This window comes from Notolepis coatsorum (genome assembly GCF_963971535.1).
Source record: "Notolepis coatsorum genome assembly, chromosome: 18".
NCBI lineage: Eukaryota > Metazoa > Chordata > Actinopteri > Aulopiformes > Paralepididae > Notolepis > Notolepis coatsorum.
In genome coordinates this window covers 63,480,537-63,499,118 of record NC_140182.1, presented here as the reverse complement: position 1 = coordinate 63,499,118, position 18,582 = coordinate 63,480,537, and the positions used below count along the sequence as shown (strand labels likewise).

General features: G+C 43.1%; 1 protein-coding gene across 1 annotated transcript; it reads right to left on the bottom strand.

The window, feature by feature from the left end:
• Positions 1 to 287: 287 nt before the first annotated feature.
• Positions 288 to 18,485, bottom strand: LOC311245156 (uncharacterized protein). The gene is made up of 12 exons (XM_084334956.1): positions 18,332 to 18,485; positions 16,968 to 17,651; positions 15,477 to 15,536; positions 15,059 to 15,111; positions 12,896 to 13,040; positions 11,469 to 11,842; positions 10,370 to 10,598; positions 6,452 to 6,566; positions 4,728 to 4,845; positions 4,517 to 4,628; positions 2,355 to 2,467; positions 288 to 671 (listed from the first exon to the last, which is right to left on the bottom strand). The coding sequence occupies exons 1-12, from the start codon at positions 18,359 to 18,361 to the stop codon at positions 602 to 604; spliced, it is 2,103 nt and encodes a 700-aa protein (XP_084191082.1). The 5' UTR covers positions 18,362 to 18,485; the 3' UTR covers positions 288 to 601.
• Between the last annotated feature and the right edge of the window lie 97 nt (positions 18,486 to 18,582).

Genomic DNA, 18,582 nt, shown 5'->3' with positions numbered 1-18,582 from the left:
TTGGTCCATGCCTTTGTTTTGTTTGTTTAATAGGATTATACTGGATTTGGCAGTGGGACTGTGCAGAATGTTGGATAACAGTAATTGCACGGTCTAGGGTTTCCAACTTTCCATACAGCTTGTGATTTCATCTCATTGCCCGTTTCTCATTGGTCATACAGTCAAACATGTGAAACATGGTCAGACTTGTGTGTGGAAACAGTTACACTGACATAGATATAATAATCAGAACAGTATTTATTTCAAAAATGAGGCATCATTGCAATGAAGAAAACAGCAAGATGGACTGTGTTTATATAGCAGTTTTTATTCAAAGCACTTCATGACTTGTGCCTCACTTTCACCCGTTCACTCACACACCGATGGCGGAGGCGACCGTGCAAGGTGCCGAGCTGCTCATCGGGAGCAGTTGGGGGTTAAGTGTCTTGCTCAAGGACACTTCGACGCGCTGCCAGGAGGAGCTGGAATCGAGCCAGGAACCTTCCGATTACCGGACGACCAACTCTACCTCCTGAGCCACTGTCGCCCCCGCAGAGAGAGAAAGAGCACAGTGAGTCATATAGTTTCATTATTACAAATCACTTATGTCCTCTTTCACGGTCTACTTCTTGTCACCGGCCGCTTTCCTTGAAATAGTCTTGTTGGTGTTGCTGTATTTATGTCGATCATTTCTGTTGATTATAAAAAAAGGAAACAATGTCAATCGATGTAACACTGAAAATATGTTACCCGCCCTCTTTTCTCGATCCTCCAATCACAACTGGGGAAGCAGCAGTTGTTATTGGAGGATCAAGAAAAGATGGCGGGGAGGGTGGCTGGGTGGCGCAGCGGAGATTGCGCTCGTCACCAATGCAAGAGACTCCGGTATCGAATCCGGGTGTCAGCATTGCCTCCGGCTTGGGCCGGCCGTCATACTGGCTCAATTGGCAGAGCCAGCGGGTGGAAGTCGATGGGTGGTGATTTGGACGTTGTGGACAGCGACCCCTACAGGTCGGTTGGGGGACGCCTGCACAGCAGAGACAGGAAATGACGGGGGTAGTGTGAGCCTCCCATGCATTACACCTCTCCAATGAGAGTCCGCGCTGGCAGGTGAAAAGATGCGACAGGCTGCCTCCTCGTGTACCGGAGGGGACACGTGATGCAAGGCTTCTATCCTCCCTACAACCGACCAGTGGGGGGCATAGTCGAGGAACGTTCAAGACAGGGGAGGGGAGAATTGGAAACACGAAATTGGGATGGGAGAAAAATTGCAAATAAGGAGAAAAAGTGGATAATTTTTTTTTAAAGATGGCAGGGCTTGAGATAGGTCAATTAACTGGTTCTGCGCCAAAAACGAGTATACTCGTTATTGGCCGCCAATCTAATAACGCCAACAACGAGTTTACTCGTTTTTATGATCGTTATTTCCTTTATTGGCATTCATAATTCATCCAGCAAGGCTCCGGGAGCCAGCTGGACTCTGTCTGATATTGGAACGCCTCAATACCACCGCCTGGTGGATTTCGGGCGAGTTGCACTCCACTCTAAACCGGATGTGGCACTCTGTGCATCGGGGAAAATGTAAAATATCTTGTTACGTGGATCCAGACAAACACCTCGAGTGCATTGGATCGCTTTCGAGACGCAAGAATCAATATGCTTTCGGCGTTTATTGCGTCGTACAAACGGAAAATGAATCTAGCAGATCAAAATCAAATAATTGGAATTTCTTTTCTCCAGACTCATCAGCCACAGGTAAGAGAAATCTAACGTTAATTCCAGCTTGTGCATTTATTTTATTGCAATCCATCTGATCACCGTATGATGTCGTACTAAAGAAAGCCGTTACTGACTATCAAGGAATCATAAACGACCCCCCCCCCCCCCTTTCCTTCACGCATGATGGAGCATAATGTATAGCGACCATATGCATTTAAATTTTTTAATATAGCGTGTATAGGAACGAAACGCCAATCAATTATGTATAATATGCGTCGGGCCTATAACTCGCGTTCTAGGAATTACTGCTCCACACTCTAAAAACATACTTATATTCACGACGGTACTAACACGACAATGTATGAATGGAAAAATATAACGTTCCCACATCCGGAACGATAGATACCCGATGTTGAATGGGCCATAGTAATGTCGATATAGCTATAATATTTAAAAAGTTATAGCCATGCAAAGAAGGTGAGCGACTCCATAGGGTTACAGCACTGGCAGAGAGTGGTATAAGATGGGAAAACTGCATGGCAGACAATGTGTTAAGACCGAATAAAACATTTTGTTTTGTTCTTTAAAAAAACAAAAAACTACATTTTATATAATGTTACACTAGTAACATACTAGTAAGTGAGTGAAAGATCTACCTGTTCATTTTGATTTTGTTCCTGCAGCCTTGTCCTCCCTCCCAGTGGCTGGTGCGGCTGCCCCTCGTCATCATGCCTCCACAGGTCACACAAGGTGTTCCATTGCTGTATGGCTGCAAAAGATTTCAAGGGATTGTGATAAAAAAAAAAAAATTAAGGAAAAAAAAGTCCATTTCTAATACAGTACCTTGGGTATTCGTGCTTCCAATAGGAATCCAATACAGGATTATTTGACGGAATTGACGCGTCATGCTAATTAGGCCAAACAGGTTCCCACGGATTTCTAATTAACTCAATGGCCGCCAAACAATGATTATATACGTGTTTGGCTGACAACCGTTGAACGCCAACCACGTATATATACGTTATTTGATCGTTTTCCCTTTTTTTCTCTCGATATATTTTTTTTTCTCCACTTTTTCTCTATTTTTCTCCCATCCCAATTACCCGCTGTGCCAATTCTCCCCTCCCCTGTCTTGAACGTTGCTCACATATGCCCCCCACTGGCCGGTTGTAGGGAGGATAGAAGCCTTGCATCACGTGTCCCCTCCGATACACGAGGAGGCAGCCTGTCACATCTTTTCACCTGCCAGCGCGGACTCTCATTGGCGAGGTGTAACGTGTGGGAGGCTCACACTACCCCGCCATTTCCTGTCTCTGCTGCGCAGGCTTCCCCAACCGACCTGTAGGAGTCGCTGTCCACAACGGCCAGATTACCACCCATCGACTTCCACCCGCTAACTCTGCCAATTGAGTTAGTATGACGACTGGCTAAGCCGGAGGCAACGCCGACAGCCGGAGTCGAACCCGGTGTCTCTTGCGTTGGTGACGAGCGCAATGTCCGCTGCGCCACCCAGCCGCCTCCTTTTTTCCAATTATTCAGGGACCCGTATGTTGCCGGTAGAAGGCATACTGCGACGCCAAGGGTGCAGTACCGGCCAGATCCTCCCAGGTGGCGGTATCGAGCACCCGTTGAAACCTTATATCTTGGCCTGTGCGTCGATCAAATGTCTCCGGGTAGTTTTTTTTTCTTCTGGCAATCTGATCGGTTATAACGGTCAGAGTGAGAAGGATCAAATGCTCCCGATGCATGATGTGTGGTGGATTATGTTGGCGACACGATGGAATCGCGATCAGATCATTGGAATATTCTTTTTGGGGTACATCCTAGTCAAGGTAAGGGCTATATGATATCAATCTTGTGTTGATCCAACCATGTCTTCATATCGATCCGAACGTGTGTGTAACGTTACTCCACAACGTATGCCGTTGGTGACGATCAAAGCATCATGATGAAACATAATACCTATGATATAGATTTGATTCGAGAATAATAGCAGGTCCAGGCAAGAAACGGCAACAGTTATAGTATAATACACGCATAAGGCTATTCCTCAGCATTTCGGGAATTACCCCAGACCGATCTAAAACCACTCATATTCACCACGGTATAAAACGGGAATGTATGGATGCATTTATTTTTTCCCACATATTGAACGATAGATACTCTATGTCAAATGGGCCATAGTATTGTATCCATAGCTATAATATAGTTATAGCTCTACAAACAAGGTGACTCACTCCTATCTTTTAAAGCGTGGCAATGCTACCACAGGGCCAAGGCTAATAGCTGGCAGTCAATGAGTTAAAGGTGCTGTAAGTGGTCTACATGTTAAAACAATAGCTCTACATTCTGACAGCCATCACTGAAGTAAAAAAAATCTACCAGTGCAGTGATCTAATTTGGCTTGGCAAGATTTCTTGAAATAAGTAGGCTATATCTAGGTTCTCTCTCCTGATTGGATGAAGTGGGAAGGGATACCAGAAAATTTATTTTCTGTTTACTACAAAGCAGGAGGGACTGGGAGACCAATGTTACTGACCAAACACTCTATATCAGTGATGACTGTTGGAATCTAGAGTGATTCTTTTAACATGCAGACCACTTTAATTTGTTCACTTTAACCCTTTCACTGCCACACGGCAAAGGGTTAACCCTTTCACTACCACACTACAGAAGGTTAACCGTTTACTATTACACTACAGACTGTAGTTTGATAGTAAAAGGTTAACCTTTTGTAGTGTGGTAGTGAAAGGGTTAACAAAAGGGAAAGCACCACTTACAGCACCTTTTTAAAGGGTCCAGAAGGGTCTGAGCTCACCTGCTCTTTGGCACAGTGTCCACAGATCATCCTGGTGGCCAGCTCCATCGGGTGGTCCTGGTCCTGGTCGTGGCACGCGTCACAGGGGTAGGCCCGGCCGCAGCATGGGAACCTGACGGCACATGGACCCGACTTAACTTCCACCGGCACGGCTCAGCGCTCCGTCATGCACTTCTCTAATTTACAGTCTATGAGCGAAAGAGACGGGTACCTCAGCCAGCGGTGACTCTGGTTGTAATGTTTGCACGTTCCCTTCCCCGGCAGCGGCTTCCCTTTCTGCACGGCGGGGTCTCTTATGTTCCTCCGACCCAAAGCTGAGTCACTCGGCCCTGAGTGAGAAACACTTTACAGTTGAGGAGGTGCAACAGCCATTCAGAGTAGGAATAAATAAACACTTTATTCACCTAATGCAACTACGATTACAATTTAGTCATTCAGCTGACACTTTTATCCAAAGTGACTTACAGATTGTGAACAACAAGTCAGCAGGAGGGGTACATCTCTGGCAGGTAAGGGTATTTTTGACATTTTATTTCAGATATTGTTTGAATTGATGTACAGGATTTATTTTCTGCTGACACTTAACACATTGGGCGCCAGAGGTCGCTGTGGGCGTATGGCCATGTGTGCCAGCACTGTAATGAATGGGGGTACATGCCGGTGTTTGCAGTGCTAAAACTATATTAAATATTATAGCTATGGATCTAATAATATAGTCGATTGTCATTGAGTTTCTTTCGGTCAAGATGCAAAACACAGATAATTTTTTCATCAATACATTTCCGTTTTATACCGTGGTGAATATGAATATAGTTTTAGAGTAATTCTGTGTAATCCCAAGAAACGCAGCTAAACAGCGTTTTATTGCATTTCACTATAAAGCGTGCCATTCCTCGCTTGGATCGACAATCAATCTGAAATCAACGCTAGATTATCAGTATTATGTTTCATCATGCATGCATGAAAGGGGGGACCGCCGCCGCTCAGATCTGAAAAAAGCGCCCCCTATCGTCTCCCAGGTGGTAAATCACCCTTTTGGAATGGACTCAATGAAAGTGAATGGGAGAACGGATTTCTGACTCCACATTTTACTTTTCACTGATGCAGCCGGGGTTACCAGAGTTCATCCTGGAGTCTCTGAGCCACGTGGATCATGTGTTATACTGTATACACGTTGGATCTATACACTTATCGATTTTTTTCGAATGGTGATCAGGAATTGGAATATACCATTTGGATACCATCTGATGTCAGGTAAGGAATCTATGTTATCAGTGTTAGGATAATCAGACTCGTTTTCACAGAGATATAAGCTTTTTTGTGATATGTGCTCTAGCTGTTTTCACTGTAAAAGCCATGAGGAATGAGAGCAGCTATTATCAGCGCGCGGCTCGAACGTGCGTGCACATATACTATCGATCATCTAGCGTTTATTTGAAAACAATTCATAAATAGGCCGACAAATATCAACGTTCTGGAATATTCCAGTAAAAGGCGATTATCATAGAATGTGTTGTTTTTCACCTGAAAACGGGTGCTTTTCAAAATGCTATCAAACGGAAATGAAGCGATAAAAAACCAATCTGCCTTGACAACATTGACTGGAAAATGATTCTTTGATAAGCGACGGGCAGATTAGACACATAGCCATCATTTAAAACATAGATTAGGCGATATTAACGTTAACATTGGCGCCGATGGTGGCATTCAAGGGACTAAATGGGAATTAACCTCCGGCGCTCAAAGTGTTAATGTGCAAAGACACGTCAACAACTTAATAAGTTTAAAGCGCAACAGACACACATGGTGCAATAATAAAAAATACAATAATAAAAAAGGACCTTACATACAGTGCACAGCGATAGCACAACAAACTAATGTCACCTCGCATCACACCCTGTTGACCCGTGTGTAACATGGTATTTGAACTCTAACCTCTATTGTTGGAACGTGGCTGAATATACTGGAATCTTGTGCTGTCGGCCAGGATGCTGAGTTTGCTGTGGCAGTGCTCACAATTAAACTCCTTTGTCTGACCGTAGGAAACATTCTGAAGAGAAACAATAAAGCACAAATATCCCCTCAGATGGACCCATCTTATAGACCTAATAGAATCCTTCAGACGAAGAACTATATAATTCTGTTTTGAGAGTGTTGTTTTCTAATTTCATTATGTTACAGTAATGTGTCAATTAATTGTTAAAAGACCACGCCAACATTATGGGAAATGCACTTACGGTAGATGGATACCAATTTCTTCTCTGTGCATTCAGTTGAAAGCTATCCGGCCGCGAGCTAGCCTAGCTTAGCACAAATTAATGGTAGCGCATACGGACCACTTGCCTATCTTTAAACTCCAGGGCCCAGTAGTTCAAAACTTTTAATCTCAATCAGATCAGCTTTTGAAATCCCATTTTTTGTGATCCAGGATCAGACAACTCGACCAGATTTTGTCCCGGTATTTCAAAGCAATTCAGGATAGGATCACCCTGACTGATTACTATATCCTGGGCCCAGGAGTTAAAAACGTTTAATCCCCATCCGATTGGTGATGGATAGGATTTTGGGTAGTTGAAAACCAAAAAACAGGATTAGGATCACTTTGATATCCGATCAGATCAGGAAATAAAATCCAAGCTTTAATCTGGATAAAATCTTCAAATGGGTAGTTCAAACCGACAACACAGGATTTGGATACGTTTGATCCCGAAAAACTGGATTATCTTGATCCCACCAGAGGGGTGGATTTCCAGTGGATTACCAGAGCAAAATGTACTATACAATTTATTTAAAAATATGTTTCAATATAAATAAGATGGCAAAATGTGTTAAAAGAAATACACAATTTCTAGCCTCCACTAAAATTTTATTTTAAAAATGTTGGTCACATTTGTGGTGGCCTATTTTGTTTTTAACCAAATGTTGAAGACATAAATGTTTATGCTCATAAAAGTATCACAACAAAGATTGTCAATCACAAATGTAATTTAGATTAAAGAAAAAACATTCAACAAAAAAAGTCCATCATCTGTCATCATCACCTTCGGCAAACTGAAACCTCACTTAGAATTCAGCTCCTCAACGCACGACCGGAAAATTATGGATTTCATGACACCCAGAGCGCTTCACAGAGTCCATTATTCGTTCATACACAGTCATACCGGTGGTGGTAAGCTACAATTGCAGCCAGAGCTGCCCTGAGGCAGACTCACGGAAGCGTGGCGAATAATAATCGCCTACGGCCCCTCCGACCACCACCAACATTCATTATAGCTCAGTTGTAGCTGTAACAGAATAATTGTATTAACTATTAATTAACTATTATTCAATAGCGTTTCAATTATAATGAATTAAATAATTGTATAAATAATTTTCAATGTTCCGTCATCTAATAATATATTCCATTGCCTTTCCTATCTGTATCAAAGTCAAAATGTTGGTATCATAACAACACTACAACATACAAAAGCAGCTTGACAACCGATATCCTTTGCGTCTAGTAGGCATTGGCCAATTTGTGATTTTGGTGGTATGTGCTATTTGCACAGATGTTTAGCCCTTGAATGAATGAAAACTTTATTTAACAGATTGCAGAATGGGTACAATACAGTACGGCTCAATACACACAATTGTTAAGGGGATGCAGACCAGAGAAAGACTTTCATCTTGTTTACATCAGGGTCCCCCATTTTCAATTCATAGTGTGCACACGCACAGTATAATATGTATGTGATAAATAGTTTGTTAATAAACTCTGTTTTACTTGAACAATTTTCACTGTGCTCCTAAATTTCTTTGTGTGCTCCTAAATTTTTATTTAGATTTTATTTATTAACATTTTATTTAGGAGCACATGTGTTCCTTGGGAAAAAGGTTAGCGTAGAGCCCTATATATGGAGACATAATTAACATTACGTTATCAAACATAGGGACGAAGACCGTTAAAAAAAGTGTCAACAATGTTTTATAATCTTTATGTTAATTTATCATAAAAATTCTGTGCCCCCGAAATACAAAAAAAAGCCCCCGAAAAAAAAGCCATGACATTTTTTTTTAAATTTCTAACCCTGCTAGCCATGAATTTTTTTTTAAATTTCTAACCCTGCTATAAGGGGTATAATATTTCCATCTATGGCACAATGAAATCTAATGAGAGGTATGTGGCTGGTTGAAGTTTTCAACCAGCAGATCTATTCTGGGCTTGGTTTTTGAAAGTGCTATTCTGAGGTCATGCTGAGCATTTAGTCTGTTTCTGTATTTGTTTTTCAGCTATGCTAGAGTAGAAAACCCAGATTCACATAAGTATGTGGTGCCAAACTGAATCAACACATCTACAGCTTTCCTAGCCAAGCAGGAGAACTCTACCTGCTGGAGATGAGCAATCCAAAAATGTATTCACATATCATAGAATTGTTCAGATAGGGGAGCTCCAGTAGCTCACCGCATATCTCGGCGCTATTTCTGCGTCGGGGAAAACCGTGCTGCGTCACGGATCTGGTGGACTCCGAGTTCGATTCCCGGACCCGCCGTCATTTGCCAGAATGTCTTCCCCTGCTCTATATCCCGTTTCACCCTGTATCTGTCGGTCATGCTTGACCAGAAACGCGATAAACGAAAAATAAAAAAAAAAGTAAAAAAAAAAGAATTGTTCAGATAACTTAATATAACATTTAGAAACAGCAGCAGTCTTTCAAGTGTATTTAAAGGTATGGGCTTGTTTGTCAGGTATATGTACAGAGATCAGTACAGTACAGGTAGTGCAGGAATACTTGCATGATTGACAGCCTTTATGGTGGTTGTATTCAATTGGATGTCCTTTTCTGTACAGTTGCACATTGCTGTACTCCACCCAGTAGGTATGGGAGTTTTCCGTTATTCGTCATGTTTCAAACTCTCTTTGGGTGTTTGCAATTCATGGGAAGTATATGTCTCTGATATCTTGGTACAGTGGGCAGGTTGTTAGAAAGCACTTGAGAGGCTCCGATTGAATCCGGGACACAGACATGCAGCCAGTGTGACTGACAATGGCTCCGTTCATGGTCACAAATGGATTCCAGCTTCATTGATTTACTACAGATGCCAACCTCTTAGTCAAATGCAAACGTGTTGTTTCTGTTTTTCTTTTCGACATACTTGCGGCACACGGAACAACACATCATCACTACTGTACTGTAGCCAGTCTCTTGAAACACCGCTATCTCCAAACTACCACTCCTCCCGAAACTTTATTTCATTCTGTGGTCCCGCAGTGAGTTTTATTTTTAGCGGTTGGCTTACTCCTTCCATAGTTACACATATTTGTAACCATTTAACGTTACTAAGCTAACGTTAGCTAATCGTTATAGCAGCTAACGTCGGGACAGAAATATAGCGGATGTGACGTCGGTAAACAAACCATCAAGCTCACGTTTGATTGGTTAGAATGGTCACTGTCAACTCACAAGGCACGAGTGTACAAACTAGCGATTAGCGAATGTACAGAAAAGGGACGTTCGGGGAGGGGGGAGGAGGAGGGATTTCGAGCCCTGTGTTATGCATTTTAATTGGCAACCCAATAAAAACGGGTCCGCGACCCATTTTGGGTCGCGACCCTAAGTTTGGTAAACGCTGCAGTAGAGTAATGGAAGAAGAGCGTCATTACCTGCACGAGGCTGACCTCTGTGCAGTAGAGTAATGGAAGAAGAGCGCCATTACCTGCACAAGGCTGACCTCTGTGCAGTAGAGTAATGGAAGAAGAGCGCCATTACCTGCACGAGGCTGACCTCTGTGCAGTAGAGTAATGGAAGAAGAGCGTCATTACCTGCACGAGGCTGACCTTTGTGCAGTAGAGTAATGGAAGAAGAGCGTCATTACCTGCACGAGGCTGTCCTCGGAGCAGTCTAGGCAGCCCACGACGAGCTCACAGTCCTGCAGCACCAGGTCGACGGGGGCAGCGTTGTTCAGGTCCAGGTAGCCCAGGATGTCACTGTAATGGTGGAGCATGCTGGGCCTGAACGCAGCACTGATCCCAGCGCTGCACTTCTCACACTGGGCCGTACACGGCATCCTCCCGGTCAGACTCAGGTCCGCAGGCACCTTACACCTGCAGACAGCGTGCATGCAGATACACACACACACAAACTTATCAGTGATGTGGAACGTGCCCCGTTGAGAGTGTACATGCATGTTAATATCTTTATTGACATCAGTTCGGGAATTGAGTTCGGTATACGGGTTGAAGCATGTAAACACCATATAACATTTACAATAGCTGGACCAAGTTCACATCTTGGCTATGAGGGAAGTGGAGCCCAAACTAATTAATAAGCCCATATTAGCCGGGTTACTGAGGCATGTAAACACATTATCCCATTGTTAACGTTTGGGTCTTTGTGAGTTCTGGTTCCATGGTAAAGCTCGCAATATGGGTGGGCATATTCGTAATGGCGATATGAAATCACTTATAAGCGGCTTGTCCCGTCTCTGACCTGTACTGGGATGAACTAGTATTGAGAATATTAAAGGGATAGTTCTGATTTTTGGAACCCTGACCCCGTTTCATACTCGCCAATGATGATGTTGATCGGTAGAATCCTTTCTCAGCACAATCCATGCTCTTCCTCATGCTAGCTCTGGATAGTTGGCCACGAACCGACTCAAAGTCAATGGGGTCGAACTCCCGTCTGTACAAGCTGACTGAATCTCACTGAAATCTACTTTGTGTGCGCCGTGGAATACATTTCAATGAGCGTCAGCTTGTACGGACAGGAGCTCGACCCCGTTGACTTTGCGTCGGTTTGCAAAGCTGGAGCTAGTATGAGGACCGGCTTGGATTGTTCTGAGACAAGGTTCTACTGATCGACATCGTCATTGGGAAATAAGAACTAGGGTTTCCAAAAACAGAAGCATCCCTTTACAATGGAACGTAAACACACTCGTTGTTAATCGCGCCCCTCTGGCCCTCCCTTCTTACCGGTTGCACAGCAGACAAACGTTGATCTGTCTGGCTACAACAGTGGCTGTTCTCTCTCCCAGCTGGAGGCCCAGAAGCTTCACCTCTGTGCCTCTACGTGGTTCACTGATCTTAATATTCTCCACTAGTCGACTGCCCTCCTCCTCCTCCTCTTCCTCCTCCTCCTCCTCCTCCTCCTGTTCATCACTACCGGAGCTCTCCTGCTTCTTCACCACTCCTCCGTCCACCGTCCTCTCCTCCGTGTCCTCTGGGACAGGATGGGCCTCGGGATCCGATGTGTGCTCCTCCGTAGGCTCCTTGCAGACCATGGCCTGGAGCTGCTGGTATGGTACAAACTGTAATCCAGCTCTTTCTATCTCAATGTCTTTTTTCAACTGTGGAGGAGGGTCAGAGAAGAGACAGAATTATTGTCAGTGTTCAAAGTGTTCTGTAAAGTGTCTGATAAACTGTGTATAGTAGCGCAACAAGTCTATTTCGAAGGCTGGGAGGTTACTGTCAAATGACCAGGAGTCCTAAATAGTATACAATCATCTACATTTAGTTATTTAGCTGACGCTTTTATCCAAAGCGATTTACAAGTTCTGTACAACAAGTCAGCAGGAAGGGTACGACTCTGGCAGCGACATGTAACGGTAAGTAACATTGTTCATAAAACAGTGTTGAACTTGAGTGTTACAGACTTGATTGTGCATATTAGCACAGTAGCATAGTCGAACACAGGTGTATGGCGACTGTCCAAACATTTATGTAATCACCGAGAGACTAAACCGGGGAAATAATTCTACCTGCCAGACGCGCTGCTTGTCATGAAATCACTGCTCCAGGATACTGCGTTTGGTTACTTTATTGCGGTTAAAAACAGTTCATATAGTAACGTCATTAAAAAGCGAATCATGGCTTGATTTACTATTGTGTAGCGTGCGGTCAGCAAAGTATGACTTCCCCGTTCACCCCCTCATCATTTCCATACCTGAAACCTGCCGGTGACCAGCTGACTTTTACTCCTACTACAACACCACGTGACTCCTTTGTGAATGGCGTAACCCATGTTGTCTAGACCTGTCACCAACAACAGGGGTTCTCAAACTTTTTCATACCGTGACCCCAGTTTTTTAGGATTTTTTTTGGGGACCCCACACTTAATGTATCGCGTAATTTTAACGTGGAATTAAGGAATATCAAAATAAAAGCACACGTTGTTGAACTTGATCATGCATATTTATTAGAAAATGTAACTACATCACTATGTTATCAATACACATTTATAAAACAAGGCACATTTAACCAAAATATGTTGCCAGAACATATACTTAAAAAAAAATATTATGCAATTAAAAAATATATATATTTTTGTTTTACTTTCCAATGCACGACCCCACTGTCACCTACCCGCGACCCCAATTTGGTCTAACAGGTCGCATGCGCACCTGCCTGGCTCCTTCGGTGAACAGTCTCTCCATGCTGCGGTCCAACCAGCGAAGGAAGGGCAGGAAGAGCAGCTCCATCTTCCCCATCAGCTGGTTGGTTGCGTGCTTGGCCTGAAGCCACTCCAGAGACGCCTGCTGTACGTGCCTGCGTGGACAGATACAACTTAGCACCGACGCCGTCTATCGATTGCTTCAAAGTAGGGATGGGACTTTCTAGCAAAAGTGCTATTCGGAAAAACGCTGGTTCTTAACCCATTCTGCGCCAATCACGAATAAAGTCAGGTTATCTCGCCAGTAGTGGTTGAGCGCCAAACCCGAGAAAAGTCGGGTTTTGATCCTTTGATATTTTTCCTCTGATCCCCGTTCTAAATCATCATCCGGATCATTCTAGCTGTCCCTGGCTCGTTTGTATAATCTATGTCTATTTTACCGAACCTGAAACATGTTTTTCTAACGATCACAGTTTTGTGTTTTACCGGACATAAACATGCTCGACAAACACGATCACGGTTTTGAGTTAAAACGACCCCCCTCCCCTTGATGATTAATTTTTGAAGGTACAATGTGTGTACATGGTATATACCTTTGATTTGGGAGTATTTGGGGTTTCAGGGGATCAACCAGAACGGTTTGGGCTTATTGCACATAACACGTTTTATCTCGCGATCTATGGAAAAAGACTGGATTATCTTGGAAATGCGCAATATTGAGCGTGTAATAAACTGCAAACTAGAGTGTGTAGAAACAAACTCTTTTTACCATGTTGGACTACAAGCAGTGTCTGTCAAATGAGCCACACATAATACAGAACACACAGCTCTGCAAACATCGTGAAACACAGCGAAAATTACCATTTTAAGCTGGCCTTTAAAGGGGAACTCCACTTTTTTTGGAAATTAGCTTATTTAACATCTTCCCTGGAATTAGACAAGAAGATGCATACCTTTTTTGTCTCTGTGCGTGCATTTTAGCTTTGGGAATAGACGCTCCGTTAGCATAGCTTAGCTTCATCACTGGAAATGAGGCAGGACAGTAGCCTTACAGTGCCTTACAGTGTATTGCAAGGTCTGACATTGACCAAACTTGATATGCATGACCTTGGTGGGCTCTAGGTCAACTCCTGAAAAGGGGGTCAATGTCAGACTTTGCAATCAAAAGTTAGGGGGCTAATAACCCTTGCCATAATTTCAGTGCGCCCCCTAACTTTTGATTGCAAGGTCTGACATTGACCCCCTTTTCAGGAGTTGACCTAGAGCCCACCAAGGTCATGCATATCAAGTTTGGTCAATGTCAGACCTTGCAATACACTGTAAGGCACTGTAAGGCTACTGTCCTGCCTCACTTCCAGTGATGAAGCTAAGCTATGCTAACGGAGCGTCTATTCCCAAAGCTAAAATGCACGCACAGAGACAAAAAAGGTATGCATCTTCTTGTCTAACTCCAGGGAAGATGTTAAATAAGCTAATTTCCAAAAAAAGTGGAGTTCCCCTTTAAGCGGCAGAGATGGGGACAGTTTATGGCGCTGAAAGTGTTAAGACTGAATATTCTAATATTCTATTCGTCGTCATCCCCCCCCCCCCCCAAAATAGAAATAATATATATATTTTTTTATTATATAAAAAATATATTGTTATTTTCTGTTTCGGTTTAAATTCAGTTAAAATGTCCAGTTTCAGTTAAATTCAGTTATTCTTTTTAATAGAATGGATCATTAAAATCAAAGGGTATTGCACATAAATAGGCACTTCAGAATCTGAAGTTCAGATAATCCTTCAGAACGTTGATTGGCTCAGCTGACAGACAATAAATCAAAATGCCACCATTCACCATCATAGCCTATAACAGCATTGCATTGGCCTATCAACCGGTTTTAATAAAGAAACAGTAGCATGTGCATCTTTTAGATCAATTAGGCTATGAAAATTAGGCTGCCTCTAAATATAAAAAGGAATTAAATAAGAATAGTTTGCTTCAATTAAAAAAATGAGTATTTTATATATAAAAAAAAATACATTTTATTTTAATTATATATATTATATAAAAAATTCAACTCTGACATGAAAATCGGATGTGGAGACTGGCATCGACTATTCAAAAATTTGAATATTCTATCTCATCCATACTTCAAAAGGTGTAAATGTCATAAAGTGCATTTATTTTCACCTTCCCATCACTGACGGCAGGTCCTGGTCTGCTGGTATAACCAATGTGAAAATCTGAGAGAGAGGGAGGGGGGGGGGGGGGGGGTCAATTAATGTACATCATTACAACATATACCTTGTATTGTATACGTTAGCATAAACAGAATATATACGTTGTGTTGTTTAGTTTTATAGTTTAGTTTATTTATAGCTTATCTAGTTTATATTTATAGTTATAGTTATAGTTTGTATAGATAGAATATACGATGTGTACTATGTTTACAAATCTACTATGGTTGAGGAGCCGGGAAAAACCTGAATGTATGTATGTACATTTGGAAAAACTGTGACAATAAGAACAATCTGAATCCGAATCTGAATCATTATACCGTGTGTTGTTGTGCAACAGGTTTTGTGACAGGGAGCACGGCGGTAGTTACCTCCTGAGGGTACGTCTCTGGGAAGCTCACCATGATATCAACTTCTTTCAGGTCAAAAGGCTACGAGTCAAGAGAACAAAGCAAATCAGTATAATCCTCCGTATGCCATAATGACCTTAAACCATATCATGTACGGTTCAGGAGAGGGTCAGTCAATAATGATCTGCAGGGAAAGCCAACGCCTTGTGGACTATGGCCCCGGTGAGAGCGCCAGGCAAGTGTTATGAATGTGCAATCACCAATGTGACGTTGCCGTTATGAGTTATTAAGCTAAGCAGATAAGTGACACCATTTTATCATACGATGAAGGGCAGCGGCTTTGAATGAGATCTATGACTGGGTTAGCAGCGAAATGTTTGAATTGGTTCTCCATCAAACTAACCAAAATATAAACGATTTTAAGCACTGCTTGATCCATTTGCATTGACCACATAGAACTACTACAGTCTCAGTGCCGTCGTGTGATGCTGGCTATGGATACTGTGGTATAATTGTGGTATAATATAATGTTCTCATGTAAATATATTCCCCTCCCCTGTATCCCCTACCTGTGCCCCCCCCCCCCCCCCCTCTGTGGAATAAGACATTCCCCTCCCCTCTCCCCAAACCTGTATCCCCCCCCCCCATTTGACCTATCAAATGGGACCACACCCCCCCCCCCCCTTGTTTAACTATATAGGGCTCCTCCCGACCACAATCCAGGTCTTCTTACCTGGGTCATTTCAGCTGATCACCTGGGGGAAACCCTCAGCCATTCTCTCTATGTATTCTATCTGTTTGGTAATAAACCTTATTATCCAAACCTCGGTTGACTGAGAACATTCTTCATCAGAATATCCCACAATACCTTAATTACTGTATCAGCTAACATTACTGCGTCCTAATTAAAAGCTTTCTGTAACAATGACATTGTTATAAATCGTTATACAAGTATCACAGAGAAATTTCAAAGGTACTCACAGTTGCACGAGGGTTTCGAACAGACAAGCGTTAGGGTTTGCTTAAAACGGCTTTAGCTGCCTGATGCGCCTGCGCTGTGATCACAGCGCAGGCGCATCAGGCACCCAATGCCGGAAATAAAGCTGTGTTGACCAGTTTATAAAAATTATAAAAAAAAATTATTAGCAACGCCAAGCTTTCAAACCCTAACGTTTCTGTTCGAAACCCTCGTGCAACTGTGAGTACCTTTGAAATTTCTCTGTGATACTTGTATAACGAACGGTTTGGTTAGAACCAGTTCTTCAGGGTAAATCTAGGTTGGTTTGCCATTGAGGAGCAAGGGACTGTGGATTCACTCGGCCAAACCTTGTTGGCGTGCATCACAGTCACGAAAGGGGCTACCTATTTCTTAAACCGGGTTACATACAACAATGTCCATTTACTCAAAACAAAGACCAAATTCATTCTGGTCACCAAGATTTATATATATAATATATACAATAATATATATTATCGTTGTTTTTTTGGAAGTTGGGGAAAAGTATATTTTACCCAATCTGGATCAGTGGCCCCTACAGTAGCCCTGTAGAAAGTGACTTGGCCATCGTCTCGTTCCTGAATAATAAGCTGATCTTTGGAGAAACGCTTGGTCATCTGCCTGATCTCAGTGTCTCGCAGCTGCGTCGTGACCTGCTCCGTCATGTCACAGAGCTTGACCTCCTGCAGGGCGCTGGGCCGGGTGGCGGCCACTCTCTGCCGGGGTCTGCTTTCAGCTCGGGGTACCGGCTGCTCGCTGACCAGTGGGAACTGCTCCGGGTGCCAGAAGCGACACCTATCTTCCATGGTGCAAAAGCCGGAGAGAAAGTACCGACAGGGCCGCCGGTTAGCCCTCTCGCTCCTGGCGGCTGGCGCGGCCCTAGTAGGGTGGGTGTGCTTGATGTGGCCCGCATCCCCAGGACTCTGTGTGTCCTGAGGGACAACAAACCGGTCGTGTGGTGTTCCATCCTTCTGCTCCGGCTCGGGTCGTCTGCTGGCCTTGCTGTGGTTGACCTTGACAGTGTCTCTTATGTGGAGAAACCGGCATTTCTTCCCAAAATTACAGTGTCTTCCCTGGGAGAAATAGCGGCACTCCTGCTGCGTCCAGGGGCCTCCAGAGACCGGGGCAGGCTCACCCCGGTTCTCTTTCCCGTCGTGAGACGGGGTGACACATTCCCCATTGCTTTCGACAGCTGAAGCCTGTGAGAATATGAATTATATATTATGTTAGAGTTAGGCTCCAACAAACACATACAACATACATGCAATGATCATAACAGGTAAAGGTGGGTCACAGCTAGAAAACATTGACAGATAGTGGTAGCAGCTAATGTTTACTGTCACATAGAATTACTCTTTAAGATTAGATCAGATATTCCTTTATTGATCCCCTTGGGGAAATGCAGGCATCATAGCAGTATGGGGGGGGGGGTACAGTACATGTAGCGCCTTTCGTGACTGTGATGCACCAAGTGAATACCTACCGAGTGTATATTCACTCGGTGCATCAGTCACGAAAAGGGCTTTAGGTAACTATGCTAACATGATAATAGTATAAGACATAATACAATTATAGTATAGTAGAAAGGTAAAAATAGACAGTGTAAAGTAAACAATATAACAATACAATTACATACGATTATGTATAGATGTAGGCAGTACTGTCTATCTGTATGTCGTGTGTGTCATATGATGAATTGAAAATGGAGGACCCTGATGGAAACAAGACGAAAGTCTTTCTCAGGTCTGCATCCTCTTAACAATTGTATGTATTGAGCTGTACTGTACTGTACCCATTCTGCAATCTGTTAATAAACTTTTCAATCAATCAATCAATCAATCAATCAGCAAGTAGGCAGTGTAGTCAACAGTAACGCTACCTTTACTGCGGGCAGAGAGGGTTGTTCCATTGTAAATAGTTTGGAGCTAAGAGTTTCTTCAGTATTCCTATGTGACTCAATGAAGGTTTTAAAAGGCACCAACTTTATAAATTCTGAAATTAATTCCGAATTTCCGACCTGCCTAGCAAGTCACTGTTACTAAACAACACGTGACGTCGTGTGGTCCTCTTCTCTTGTACAATGAGTAGCAGCCGTGTATTGTCGCCCCCTACCGTGTAGGAGTGTGAGAG

Excerpts from the sequence above, each read along its gene's own strand:
- LOC311245156 (XM_084334956.1), bottom strand. The coding sequence starts at position 18,361 with ATGGAACAACCCTCTCTGCCCGCAGTAAAG. Across the intron at positions 17,652-18,331 it reads CCTCTCTGCCCGCAGTAAAG|GCTTCAGCTGTCGAAAGCAA; the intron begins GTAGCGTTACTG and ends ATATTCTCACAG. Across the intron at positions 13,041-15,058 it reads CTGCCGTCAGTGATGGGAAG|GCACGTACAGCAGGCGTCTC; the intron begins GTGAAAATAAAT and ends CTGTCCACGCAG.